At 33.6% G+C, this 15,391-nt stretch overlaps 1 protein-coding gene across 3 annotated transcripts in view; it reads right to left on the bottom strand.

The window, feature by feature from the left end:
- Positions 1-15,391, bottom strand: part of LOC118181907 (uncharacterized) — a 117,296-nt gene that overhangs the window by 13,928 nt on the left and 87,977 nt on the right. For all 3 annotated transcript variants that reach the window (XM_035351139.2, XM_035351140.2, XM_035351141.2), the window contains exons 21-22: positions 9,488-10,064; positions 8,173-8,347 (exon numbers count right to left, since the gene is read on the bottom strand). In XM_035351139.2, coding sequence (XP_035207030.1) covers positions 8,173-8,347; positions 9,488-10,064 — 752 coding nt within the window. The remainder of the gene's footprint in view (positions 1-8,172; positions 8,348-9,487; positions 10,065-15,391) is intronic.

Here is a 15,391-nt window from a genome sequence, read left to right as displayed (position 1 = left end):
CCATTGTTCAAGTCCTGTAATTGCTGTGTCGAGGATTTCAACTAACTTGCCAATTGAAATTTTTTCATTTTCAATAACCTCTCTGTCACTTTTTTCACTATCGGTAGCAGTATTTTCTGGATCTAGAACCATATTCCAGATTTCGCCATCCGTTAATTTATTGATAATTCGGGCATTGTCATTGCAATGAAAAACTTCTGTTATATCATCTTTATTTATTACCGCTTCTCTGCATTTCTTTAAAAAAAAAAACATTAATTGGGAAATTTAAACTTTGGTTTGTGATATATCTGAAAACCTTGACATTCGCGGTTATGATCTTCATCATCCTGACCATGAAATATGCTCGCTGGCCATAAATACTCACATGCCAAACAGTTTTTAAAGTATCTGGAGACACATCCTCCCACGAACTTGCAATGCTTCACAAAGCATATTTTACGGTTAAAATATTTTAAAAATTCTTGAATAGTCTTGCCATTGTTCAAGAAATTTAACATGGATTTAAAAACTTTTACTTTATATTTTCATTTTCAGTGCATGCACTTTTCCGATATCCATAGTCTGAATGATGGACAAGAAATTTGGAGGAAAGAATAATATAGATACATTATTCACTAATACATTCTTTCACTAAAACTTTAAGTGAAGTAATGAGCTCAACAGTTGTCTATGATTAGGACAATTTTTGTGTCATCAGGTAAACCAACCAAATTCTGATTTGTTTTTCAAACCATTCATTAACACTTGTGTCAACCATGTTCTTTTATTTGCAAGATATATAATGGGAAATTCTTTACTTCTTTAAACAATCGAGGTCGTGTATTTTTTCCGGCTATGAAGAGTTTACACTTGTGTGTTCCTGCGGCATTTGCGCATGCTAAAATTGTTAGTCTCACTTTGGAATCTTTGCCATAAGTTGGAGCCTTTCCTATAGAGATAGCCAACATATTTTGTGGTACATATAGTCAGAAATGACCAGTTTCATCAGTGTAGTAAATTTGTTCTGGAATGAATTCATATGCAAATAGTTTAGCAGCTTCAGTATCAGATAAAGCTTTTTCACCTGAAATTCTTAATTCCCTTATACCATGGCGATTTTTTAATTTGGTTAACCCACCTGTCGAATATCTGCACTCTGTTTTTAAGTTAATTTTTTAGTGAAATATTTTAGCTTGAGTCATTGGCATCTGACCCGTCAATGCTAGACCCTCGGTTGTGACGCTGCCTGACTCATTTGGTCATCACTTTGTCATGATCTTCACTTTTAGCATAATAATTTTTCTGCTATTCATTGAAAGTGGGGTGTCGAAATCCATAAAAAATTCAAAAAGTTCCTTTTTCTGTTTTCTTGTCATATACAGTTGACTTCCCAATGCCAAACTCCTTGAATAATTTTGAGACGGATATACCTTTATCCATTTTTGTGCAGCAATTCCATTTTTCTTTTAATGGATATAGAAATATGCTTTCACATTATAGATCCTGTTGCAACTCCAGAATCAGAAACTCTTTACGACATAATCGAAAGCTTTAAGTGAAGTAATGAGCTCAACAGTTGTCTATGATTAGGACAATTTTTGTGTCATCAGGTAAACCAACCAAATTCTGATTTGTTTTTCAAACCATTCATTAACACTTGTGTCAACCATGTTCTTTTATTTGCAAGATATATAATGGGAAATTCTTTACTTCTTTAAACAATCGAGGTCGTGTATTTTTTCCGGCTATGAAGAGTTTACACTTGTGTGTTCCTGCGGCATTTGCGCATGCTAAAATTGTTAGTCTCACTTTGGAATCTTTGCCATAAGTTGGAGCCTTTCCTATAGAGATAGCCAACATATTTTGTGGTACATATAGTCAGAAATGACCAGTTTCATCAGTGTAGTAAATTTGTTCTGGAATGAATTCATATGCAAATAGTTTAGCAGCTTCAGTATCAGATAAAGCTTTTTCACCTGAAATTCTTAATTCCCTTATACCATGGCGATTTTTTAATTTGGTTAACCCACCTGTCGAATATCTGCACTCTGTTTTTAAGTTAATTTTTTAGTGAAATATTTTAGCTTGAGTCATTGGCATCTGACCCGTCAATGCTAGACCCTCGGTTGTGACGCTGCCTGACTCATTTGGTCATCACTTTGTCATGATCTTCACTTTTAGCATAATAATTTTTCTGCTATTCATTGAAAGTGGGGTGTCGAAATCCATAAAAAATTCAAAAAGTTCCTTTTTCTGTTTTCTTGTCATATACAGTTGACTTCCCAATGCCAAACTCCTTGAATAATTTTGAGACGGATATACCTTTATCCATTTTTGTGCAGCAATTCCATTTTTCTTTTAATGGATATAGAAATATGCTTTCACATTATAGATCCTGTTGCAACTCCAGAATCAGAAACTCTTTACGACATAATCGAAAGCTGAAACATTCATAAAATTGCTGTAAAAAATAATTAAGCTGGATCAAATCAGAAAGTTAAGGAATATCACAATCTGCTACATTAAGTGAAATTCCTTGGAATCAGTAAAGTATAATTTTAACCTAGCTTAATAGCATCCGCTATACATTATTAGATACGTAGCAAGGGATCAGCGATGAAAGACAAGCTGTTCTGCTAAATTTTGTCTGGCTTCTATTGCGCACTGAGACAATTGAGACTGATTGCATCAATTATTTATTATACTTACATCTATTTCTTGCACATGCTTAAGGCTTATCTGAGTCCTGAATAAATAAATTCCCACATAAACTTAAGACTTATCGAGGGCCGGCGCTAGATATCTTATTGTCTGATGCAGGTCTCTGCGGGCCTTAAATTCTGCTACCAAGAGCCTCCCTAAGCTTGATCAGCTTGGAGCCATTTCTTTTTGTCTTCGGTTCGTTCAACAGGTTTTAGCGCTTTACCGGTCACATAATCCCAATGGTCGTTTTTAATCAATACTGCTTCTATTTGTAATTTCCAACTGTCAAAATTATCTTTTCCGAGCTTTTCTATAGTAGTCAAATGCGACATAATGTAATACAGTCTCTCACAGCCAAAAAAACAAGATTGTACAATATAAAAATAGGCTTAACTGAACGCTGATCAGTTCTTACTGTTGATTAGACGGAACAGTTCTTGCACTGAATTAGGCTTAAGAGTTCAATGCTCGAAAACTTCAAAATGTTCATTTTAAAATAAGTATTTTGCTAATTAGGCACAGTTGAGACGCTCCTGGGTCCATAACCATTGAAGAAATAAATGGGCCTAAATAGATTGTAATATCAATGAACATTTTTAATGACAGAGATTAACTTAAACATAGTTGCGTACAGCAGAGAAAAAAGGAGGAAGAAGTAAGAATGATATACATATACATACATACGTAATAAACAGTTACATCATCATCATCATCACCGCGCAGGTAAACGCGAATGGCGCATGCGTCAGGAGCTCTCTTAAGCTAAACGTCGTATTATAATTTTGCTCGGTGCTCCTCTAAATTTCAAAAATCTTGTCTTCCCTAAATTTTGCCACCCAGTGCGGCTATACGAGCTCTGGCACTGGTTCTTAGTTTGTGTGAAAAACAAATCAGGTATTCTTAATTCAAATAGCATTAAATGTAATCTTATCTTTCGGCCTATAAGTATTAATAACAAAATCTATTTTTAGCATATGGAAAGAAATTTTTGTTAAATTTTTCCTCGTCAATATTTCTTAGTGCATTTAACTTAAATCTGTACTCATTGCCAAGCGTAATGTCAACGTAAAAGGTTACCATACTCTTTAATTATTAAAATTACTAATATAAAAAAAATGTTTGGACATTGCTGCAAGAGTCATTATTAAAGGTGTCATGTACTGATAAGCATGCCCTGATGAAAGCAAAATATAATGATTTGCCATGTTGGCATCAGGGATATAAAATATTAGTAGGTGCAAAATCAATGATATTTCTTTCTATGTTGAATTTTTCAGTTTGAGATGTATGCCAAGCAGATATGCAGCTACGGAGCAAAATTATTGATCACACAAATTTAAGCTAAATTATTATTTCTTCAATAACGATGTATTTATTCAGTGCCAAAGGGAAATTAAGAATCAGGACTATCCACATGTTTTATTTATAGGGAAAAATCAAATGCACATGCATAAAAGCATTAAGAAAAATCAAGTAATAAAAAATTAAAATCTTATATTATGCCCAAAGCAGCATTTTTTTTAATATCTTGTGTGTTACCTTTATTTATTAAATATCATATTCTTCGCACTTAAACCATAAAATTAATATCAATAGTAATATTGCAAAATGATTTTAAAATGAGTATATCTTTAGAATTTCTGATACATAGTCTCTCGCACGCTAATAGGTCCCCCCCCCCCGAATACAGTGTTGCCATTGTTCATTTTTAAATCATTGAGATTTTTAAATAAAAACTCTTTAAAGTTTTACAAACATGAAATAGAAAATAAAATGAATTCCAAATTTGGTCTTCCAGATGCCCATATTCGGGTGGAAATGTACGTTATTCAAAATTTGATGGCTCTAGGTACCATTGTTTTATCACAATGTGAGAAACATACAAACATTTATGCAGATTCTTCATTACTTAATTCTTTAAATATGATGCAGGGCGATAATATTTGGTAGAAACAATTTGAAAAGTTAACCGACATTTATAGAGAACCAACGCAAAATGCCAAAATGAAATTAATAGTCCTTCTGGGCAAATTGCCCCTTTGAACTAAGAATTTGTTGGTGGTTTTTGTGGTCCGGATTTTAGATCATTCCGGATATTGGACATCCAGATCTCGGACTTCGTACTGTACTAAGATCTGTTTTCACTTATGCATTTACTTTACATGATGAATAAGCTCTGGGAATTTTTCAGCGGAAGTTCTTGGTTATTTCCCATTCTTTTCCCATTCTTGGTGGGGTACAAGTGAATGGATAATGTAGAAGATCTAATTTAGAACTCTATAAAATTTACAAAGAACCCAATATTGTAAAATTCTTCAAATTACAGAAATATAAATGGGCTGGTCATTTGGCTAGAATGAATAAAGTTTGCTGCTGCAAGAAAAGCATCCTGGCAAAGCCCATGAAAAATCGATCTCGGGGCAGACCCCCACTAAGATAGATTGATTGTATCGAAAAAGCTCTTAAAATTTTAAAGGTTGATGGCAAAATAATTCTCAAAAGTAGAGATGCCTGGAGAAAGCCAGATCTCATCCAGGGCTGTCGAGCCAATGAGGAAGAAGAAGAAAGATGGTTCTACATTTGTACTCACTTTGATTTTCCCATTACTTTTGGTATAGAAAAAAGTTGCTATTCTTTTAATTTTGCAAACATGATTTTGCTCCTGAAGAAAAGGGATCTGTGTCTATCAGATAGCCCTCAAAAGTTTTATTCAAAATCAATGAAAAGTTTTTTTTTTTTTTTTTTTTGGAAAGGGGGGCTGGTTTTTAAATTACATTGCTGTATGCTTGCTAGATTGACTGAAAAGAAGCCAAAATCAGTAGAGTATAACCTTTTAAGATCTGAACTCATCAGCACATTGGCGATTTCAAATCTGGGATTTTCTGTATATTAGATCCTCAATTTAAATCTAGCAAGATCATACAGAGAAATTATAAAATTAAAAATATGAAATAATGAAAAAAAAAGCTAATATTTATTTGTTTGCTTTATTAACTATTTCTTTCAAAGTAAATTGTTTAATTTGCTTCATTTTATGTACTAATACTTTCTTTTTAATTATGTAGATAAACATAATTTCTTTTCCAGTTACAAAGTCCACTGTCCTGTAATTACTGCACAAGAACTCTTACTGAATTGCCAATTGAAATTCTTTTGTTCTCAGCAACCTCTCTGTCATTTTCTCACTATCGGTAGCGAAATTTTCTGGAATTAGAACCATACTACAGATTTCGCTATCTGTTAGTTGATTGATGAATGGAGAACTGTCATTTATTTCTATTATATCATTTTCATTTATTATCACTTCACATTTCTTCACAAATTCCATTAAATGGAAAATTTCTGAAAATGTGATGTCTGAAAATCTCCAAATTCATAGCCATCATCATAAAGCATATCTAGTGTGTCTATACACTACTGGTGATGTATCATGAGATTGGCGACTAAAAACATGTAGTTCTACAATAATTTTATCTTGCTTCTGTCATACACTAATGAAGTTAAACTTGAATTATATTAATTTGGTTATTTATTTACATTTATGAATATTTCCTGCACATGCTTATCTGAGTCCTGAATAAATTTTAATTTTAATTTTTGAATAATAATTTTCACATAAGGCTTATCCAGGTCTGGGGTTAGACGTTTTGTGGACCAGTGCAGTCTCTGATGGATCGAAATTTTTGTGTCAAGCAACTCCCTAAACTGTACAGATTTTGCCATCTCTTAATTTTGCTACTTGGTGCTTTTCCAAATTTTCTAAATTTTGCCACTCAGTGCAACTGCACGAGCTTTGGTGCTGTTCTTGGGTTTATTTGAATAACAAATCAGTTATTTTCATTTCAGATAGCACAAAATGTAATCTTTTGGCATATAAGTATCACTTACAAAATCTGTTTTTTGCATATGGAAATCAAGACATGGCAGTTCCTAAAAGAGTCTCTAATCATCACCAAATGTAATGTTAACATAAAAGCTTACAAGGTTCTTTCGTATTCAATTGCTAATATTAAAAACAAAATGAAAAACTTTTAGACATCGCTAGGTGAATCATTTCTCGAGCTGCAGTGTGTTGACGTGGTGATGAAAGCAAAAAGTAATATAAATAAAAAAAATCTGAAAGCTTTTAGACTTTTATTACACCCAAAGGGGCATTTTTTAATGTTTTGTGTGTTAATTTTGCTTATTAAATATGTTCTTTGCACACATCCACATGCATTCCAAACCCCCTTCTCCATGAATGTGTGGGCGGGTATTGTTAGCGACTACCTCATAGGCCAATACCTCTTACCTGCACGTACAAATGGCTTATGTTATCATATTTTTTTGCAAGAGGTGCTACCGAAATTGCTGCAGAATGTGCCGGCTGTCATTTGTGATCACGTGTGGTTCCAGCATGATGGTGCACCAGCCCATAACCACGTGCGGGTCCGCAATTACTCAGATGGGACATTTCCGGGCTGATGGATTGGCCATGGTGTACCCGTTCGCCAGATTTATCCAGCTCGGATTTTTTTTATGAGGCCATCTGAAGAGCATCATTTATGAGACTCCTGTTGACTCACTGGAGGATCTTGTTGCACGACTATCCATTGTGGCTGCAAGTACGCGCGAAATGCCTGTTGTTTCCAAAATGTTTGTCAATCCCTTTAGCGATGTTACCAAGCATGTAATACTGCTTGTGGTCACAATTTTGAAAATTTATTGTGAATACTGTACTGCTACAAAGACGCACTTTGCATTGATTTTGTACATAAACACATTTTCCACTCGTGTCTTTTTTTTTTTTTTTTTTTTTTTTTTTTTTTTTTTTTTTTGTGTGTGTGTGTGTGTGTGTGTGTGTTCCTGCCTTAACCCATCACTTCAGACCCTACATTACTATAAAAAAAATGCATGTTTTAGTACGCTCCACCACCCCTCCAAGTTTGTCCCATGATCTATGAAACACCCTGTATAGTATAGCTTGACAGGGCAAGCTCATAAGAGACCAGAACTCTATGCTGGGTGCCTGTATACATTGGCATTTTATGAAATGAGGAAACAGATCAAATTGCAAATAATTTGCCAATGACACCTCTCTTTTGGAGCATCCCATTTCATTACCAATTTTGTTTTGGAAACAGTTCACTGGCAAGTATCTCCTTGTGCTGGAATTGAGCTACGACAGGCAGATGCACTCACAACTGATACTGAAAGTTCCATCTCACACATAAGCAGTCCATGTCCTGAATAATGATAAAAACTTAATATCATGCTGCTCAAGAGAGCTTTTAAGCATCAGAAAGTGACATCTGTGAATACAGAGTTATAAAGGAAATGGTTTGTTTTAGTGTTTGCTATCTTTTCATTAAAGTTCCTATACACAATTTAAGAGTAAGCATTAGAACCAAGTAATCAAATATTAAAATCCATATAGTGAAAACAGATCCCAAAGTAATAAGTATTCAAAACAAAACCTTTATTTATTATCAAGATTTCCTATCTTACCTTCTTTGTTTGTTCTAGGCATGGTTAAGCCAGATGGCCAAGGAGAATTAAAAAGTGAATACGTGTTAGAACTCAAATCATGAGGAAGAGCAGATGATACAGTTGCAGCTCCCCCTTGCATCTGCTGTGCAGACAAACTGCTTTGAAGTGTCTGGGCTACAGGACGTCCCACAACCTGAAATTGCAGTCAATAACATAAATTTGCATAAAATTACTAACATACTATCAGTTTAGATTATTTGAATATGGTGAAGCAGAAAGGGCTTTTTGTTTAAGGAAAGGGATCTCTTCGTGAAGGATTTTCCAAGGAGAACTAGCTCATATTCATGTTATAGATGAAAAAACATGAAAGCCACTCATGCAGCCAGCCCATTTACCTTTGTTCAAACCAGCATTTAGTATAAGCATTCAAATAAGTATAGCACTCAGTGGTCTTAAACACTCAGCCAGTGGTGGGACTTAATGCATAATTAAAGGACAATAAGTTTCAAACAACAGCTTTCAATAATTTTATGAGTGCACAAACAGAATACAATGAACCCTTTTAAGTCAACCACACATGATTCCAGATGATTTTGACCATTTTAATGCATTATTAAAGAATAAAAAATTTCAAAGAAAAACTTTCAATAATTTTATTAATAAACAATCAGAAAACAAGTGAACCTTTATAAGCCAAGTCATGGTACCAAAGGATTTTGACCTTTAGTGGAGGTGGATGTCTTTTTTGGAAGTAATGTTCATTATCAATGTTTGTTTTTGCTTTGAGAAATAATAGTCAATTTTAAATAGTGGTCATCATGAGAGGGTTCACTGCATTTCTAGACTGCACAAGTCCGATGAAAATGAACAAAATTTATTATTATTGCAACAAATAAAGCAAAATGGTTAAATTTCCTCAGATATTCGTTCAGCATTACAATAATCTCACAGTAGTTATCTTTAAACTACTCAAAAGTTCAACAGAATTTAATTCAAAACAGCTAGAGAAAGCATATCCACAAATTGCTACAGTCAATAAGAGCAGTTTTCTACACAAACTCTCAAACTCAACAAGAAAACGTAAAAGAAGATTATTGATGTTTTAATGGATGGAAATTTTACATTCAAGCATTGGCATCTTCCTCATCATTTTTGGCATCCTCTATTTTATCTGTTTAATACTGTGTTAACCTTTTTCGTTTTATATTCAATGATTTTTGTTGGTTTGGATGAACCAATGCATAAAGTACTATAGTAACTATAGTACTATAGTAGAATTAAACATTATAATAATTATTAATTCAAAAATAACATGGTCTAAAAATATACTAACCTGATTTAATGCTATGTGACTGGAAGTAATATCTCCAGTTCTTCCACCATCTTGTTGCCATACTCGAGCATGGTTTGCAAGATGTTCTTGTACTTGGTCCTTAATGATGTCTGGAGCTTGTTGCTGAAGGAGAGCAGAATTACCAGAATTATTTCTGTAAGCATGCAGTAGGTTTGAAGCTGCTTCAATATGTGTCAAATCGTGTTGTGTGCCATTCATTAAGTAAAATCCAGTCTGTTGACGTTGTGGTTGTTGTGTTTGATTAGCACTCTGCTGCATGATGATTTGAGTGCCTGCTTGGGCTGGATTAGTTGTACAAGTCTGTTGGTAAGGTGTAACAAACTGCATATAATTCCAAAGAACATTAGGAGCAGGATTGGCAATGAAAGTTGGAGCAGTAACCTGCTTGCTAATCATCTGATTTGGTGGGGGCTGTTGTTGAGGAGGTGCAGGAGGTGGGGCTGGAAAATTAAAGTTTGATGCAGGTGCTTGGACTACTCGAGGGAGAGCATTCTGAATATAATTAGTAACTGCATTGTTGTCACGGGCAACTTGATTAACAGCCGCTATTCCACTCCTAAACAAAAATATAAACATCATTAGAATTTTCATCAAAGTTAAAATTTTAATGTTTCCTTTATAAATCTAACTGCACAAATGCAGTATTTTAGAATACCTAATTTAGCAATGTTTAAAAACATTTACATAAGATTTATATAAAAGTTACTTAAAATGTTACATGCAGTCAAACCCCAGTATTATCAACCTAGTTCATAATGAACAAAACTTTTGATTCCATCAGACTTCCTATATACCTAATTTCTATTTTTAATATCAATTTTATGGATATCTTTATCTGAAACTTTTTTGTGCTTTTCATATATATATATATAATTTCTGAAATTTGTAAATGAAAAATTACTTATCATTGGAATTATCCATCTTTAGGCTACTCTGATAGTAATAGATACCTTTGCATTACGGTACTTTTATGTTTACCCCCACCTTTCTCTCTGATCTATACCAGCACTAATTCTATGATTTCTTTGAACTATACAAAAATTAATGGAAGAAAATCACGTTTTAATGAAACTGATATGCTTGTTTTTTCGCTGCCATTTAAAAAAAAAAAAATTAAATCTTGGTGCAATATTTGACACTGTTATATGTCATTTCACATGAGTAATGAGTATGCAGTGCTTATACATCAGAACATTTAATGCCCTTTCAGAAATTGTGAGGAATTTAGTTGTAGCTACAGTTCAGAATTCAGTCAAAGATTTCTGTAGAACTTGGGTTTTATGGCAGGTTATTAATATCCTTAATGTCAATTAATGTAATTTCTTTAGAAGTCTCATTAATGTAGCTTCCCTAAATTCATGTATTTGAATTAAATTTTTGCAACTCCAACATTTTGCTTTGCGACCCACAGTTTAAAAAGCACCATTTTAAACAAAAAATATTAGAAGAGCTATAACACCTGATTCCTGGATAAACAGGAACTACCCAATTCCTGTATGACCTGAATAACTAAGAGGCATACCATAAGAGGCTACACTGGGTCATGCAGTGACCACTGAAAAAAAGAACTTGAATGGTTTCTCAGATTTAAAGACAAAACAAAGCCTGTCTTTTTCTACTCAATGACTGATTAGGTTCAAAAAGTACAATAACATTTCTTCAGGAAAAATTTCCAAAGAATCAGGGAGTGTTTAAAAATTTGGTGGTGAGAAATGGGGGGAAGGAATGTTCGGAATGATACCTCTCACCACAACAGAGAAAATGATATTTTCAATGCTGATACAGTTGGGCTATTCTACAAGACACTGCCAAACCAAATGTTAAAGACAAAAGATGCATTGACAGAAAATTGTCATAGATTGATTTTTTTCCTTCTTCTGAATGCAATTTTGATTCTGCAACCCAAGGACCAAGGTATGATCACGAGCTTTAAGTGTCATTAGAGCAAGCAGCTCATTTCAAATATTATAGAGAAGCACAACAGACATGCAGATTACAATGTTTCACTTTTACACTTCCTGGCTTGATGGAAACCTAGAAAAGTCTTGGTCACCTGCAAATCTGAAATTTTTTAGATACAGTCAAAAGTCTTTAATCTGGACGTCCATAATCCAGAATGATCTATAATCCGGACCTTAAAGGTACAAACTTTCTGTGCATATGCATTTACGTATGCGCATAATATCTTTACGCATGCGCATAATACGTTTGCGCATGCGTGTTTAATGTATAACGGACGGTATAAGCTAAGCTAAAATTATCTAATTATCTATTTCAGTTAATGTTGCAGATTGTGTTGTTCCTTAATCTTCTAATTAGATCCAGCTTATAATTTTTTGCAGACTGTTAGAGCAATTTTATAAAAGTAAACTTGAACTTTCGATTATGTCAAAAAGAATTTCTGATTCTGGAGCTGCCAAAGGATCTACAAAGCGAAAGCATGTTTCGATGTCCATTAAACAAAAAGTGGAATTGCTGCAAAAATAGATAAAGGCATATCCTTTGTTTCTCTAACCATTCCGAAATCTGTTTATCAATTTCCTGCTGTTCTGGGGGGGGACGTCGCGTCGCGCAATGGAATGGAAGTTGATATGTCAGCACTATCCTTATCTTCATGGCAGATGTTTTTATTTTATTCGACTTATAATTCCTTACTAAATGTAGTATTTCATCTCGATGTACTCCATCTTTGATATGATTTAAATCAAATTTCTCATCACTATGCGTAATGTATGCTTTAGGCATGCACGCAGTGAAAGAAATATTTAATAAAGTAAACAAATAAATATTAAGCTTTTTTTTTTTAAGTTAGATACCCTTTAGATTATAATTGCTCTTTAATTCATAAATTACGGTTTCATATTTTTAATTTTATAATTTCTGCATTCCATCTTACCAGATTTAAATTGATGATCTATAATACGGAAAAACTGATAATCCGGAATCGCCGAAGTCCCGATGAGTCCGTATTAAAGACTTTTGACTGTATGTTAATTTAGCAAAATGTATTGAAGAGAATGGTGATGAAGGAAAGGATTTGCATAATATTAAATAACTAAAGAAAAAAATAACATTTTGATATTTTTAGAATGTTCAGAATGAAATTTGTAAAAAGATATCGTTATTAATATTGTTACCATTAAGTATAAGTTATCTGAAATGGAACTATCAGATTAGATTCATCATTTACTTCCAGTTCTGTTGAAAGAAATCTGCTACAGGAATGTCACCAAATCATGTGTACAGCTTTAGGTACTAATGGTGTATCATATGACACTGTGAAGGTTTAGTACTGAAAATTCAAAAATAAGTGTTATGACATTCAAGAAGCACAACACTTGGGTTGGCCTACTGATGTTGATGAGGCCCGCCTGCGAGAACTTGTGGAAGATGAGCAGTATGCAACCACTCGAGAGTTTGCTAAGGAGTTAGATGTTCGTGCCACATCCATTAGTAGCACTATGCATCGCATAAACTTGATGTACAAGTTCACTGGGTGCCACATGAGCTGAGTCAAGCAGATAAGGACAGACATGTCAATACAAAGACAAAATCCTGGACCGGATCATCATGTGGATTTACTTCAACAGCACAGGCCCAAAAGGGCGTTGGTCTGTGCCTGGCGACCCCGTCTGCAGGATCGCGAAGCGCAATTTGACTAACAAAAAAATCATGCTTTGTTATCTGGTGGGATTGCCATTATATTATCTTCAAATAGTATATGGAAAAAGGCAAAACCCTTGACTGTAAGGTGTACAGCAAGATGCTAGTCCATGTTGACGCTACTATTAAGGAAAACGTTGACCTGAGTTTTGGCGCACAAAAATAATGTTCCATCAAGATAAATGCAACACCACATGTGTCAGCATTCATCGGCTAGACTCTGTATGCACTCGAATGGGGCCTTTTGCCACACTCACCATATAGCCCCAACATTGCTCTTTTGGAATTCTACCTTTTTTCAGACCTGCACCTATATCTTGGTGGTGCAATCTTCCATTCTGCACAAGACGTCCGAAATGAAGTTAATCTGTTTTTGGACTCATGCGCCTTCAGAAATTTGTACCTTCTGATTATCCATACCTGCACAAAAAAGCTGCAAAAAGTAAGGTAATGTACCATGTTGCTAAAACATATTAATGTGGTAGTCCTTTGATGTTGCCAAAATTTATGCTGCAACAGGTAAGCACATAGTATTTCCACAGATAGCTTTCCACTTCTACAGTCATTTTCACCAGTATGACTGCAGATTATGATCCTTTCATATAGAAATTTCAGTATTTTAACATAACAATGGACCACATATTGCAATTTTTATCAGATTTCTGCACACATACAGCAAAACACACTGTATTTTTTTTTTTTTTTTTTTTAAATTTTTAACAAAACAGATTGCTGTGTATGTTGGTAGAACAGCCAAAAACAAAGCTTTTACAACAGAGGAGGTAACAAATGTTATAAATGAATATTCTGAGGCAAAAGGCAAAACTGGTCAGAAATGGGTATCAAAAAGTTGTCTAAAAAATGGGTAGAAGTCATGTTTTTAGACGTAAACAAATGCTGGTAAACAGATCTTCAGAAGCACTGAAAATGATAACATTATGAAGAATACAAAAAAAAAAAAAAAAAAAAAAGAAAGAAAAAAAGAAAAAAGAACTCTGAATACCAGTAATATTATTTACACTGGTTTTATATATGCCAGCATTTTAATTTGCATGTGACCTAAAGCAAATAAGAGCATGAATTTCATGAATATTTTTTTCCTTGTCTTTTCAAATGTTTTCTTCTTTTTACAATTTATAAAAGAAACAGACTAAACTTCTCCTACCTTTTTATCGCAATGCAATATAAGTTTAAATTCTAAATACTTAATTCTAATAATCTGTAACTGATGTATTTAAAAATAAAAGTTTTAATGACTTAAAGTAACTATAATGCATTACAGTTAAACTGCAATATCAATTTAAAACTGGCGAGAATAATTAACCTTATTTTATGAGTAATCTTCAACTTACGATGAGTACTGTTCCACAGAATCCATTATAAGTCAATTCTGACTTAAGTCAGGGACTTATTCTATTCTTGGTATTTTAAAAAATATTTTCATAAATTAGGCTTTTATTTACGATAAAATAGTTTTAAGAAAGTATAAACTTGCATAACATTTATAAGCAGTTTATTTAAATATAAATATACATAAGCATTACATATGCACTTTATAAAAATTTACACATACCTTTCCTTTAAATTAACCAATTGCCTGATTATCCCGAGTTATCTCGGGTTCGTATATATTGCAGTTAATTATTATCCCGAAAAAAATCGGGTGGAGCAGAATTTGTCAGTATAATTTGTTTTATCATGGTTTTACTCAGCCTGGAGAAATAAAAGGAAATATGCAGCTCTCATTGGCAGTTTGCCACATTTTGTTGATTTCGCGGTTCTTTTGGCAGAACTGGTCATATGTTTTCCCTATTGTATAGAATACGTCGGCTTGTGGATTAGTAATGTATAAAGAAGGACAGTTGTGTTGAAAAAAGTAAAATAATGGAAATGATGCAAGATAGTGAAAGTGATGATTTTTCAGATAGTGATTATAAAGAGGTGGACATTTTCCAGATGTTATTCCTGGCTCTGAAAAAAAAAATAAAATAAATAAATAAAAATAAAAAAATCTATTCCAACGAGACGGTGTACCCTGTGCTCTCGTGAAAGAGATTCTAGAGGTAAGGCAGCAAGAAAAGAAACCAGGTACCAGTATACAGAATGTCAGGTATCACTTTGTGCTATCCCTTGTTTCAAAAACTATCATACAAAGATTTCATTTGCCTAAGATAACTTGGGATATTAAACTAATATTAAAACTAAATGCTTTTACACCTG

The sequence above is a fragment of the Stegodyphus dumicola genome, chromosome 8 (assembly GCF_044657685.1).
Source record: "Stegodyphus dumicola isolate Sdum_Otavi_A_Nest chromosome 8, ASM4465768v1".
In the NCBI taxonomy this organism is placed as follows: domain Eukaryota; kingdom Metazoa; phylum Arthropoda; class Arachnida; order Araneae; family Eresidae; genus Stegodyphus; species Stegodyphus dumicola.
This window is presented reverse-complemented; position numbering and strand designations above follow the sequence as displayed.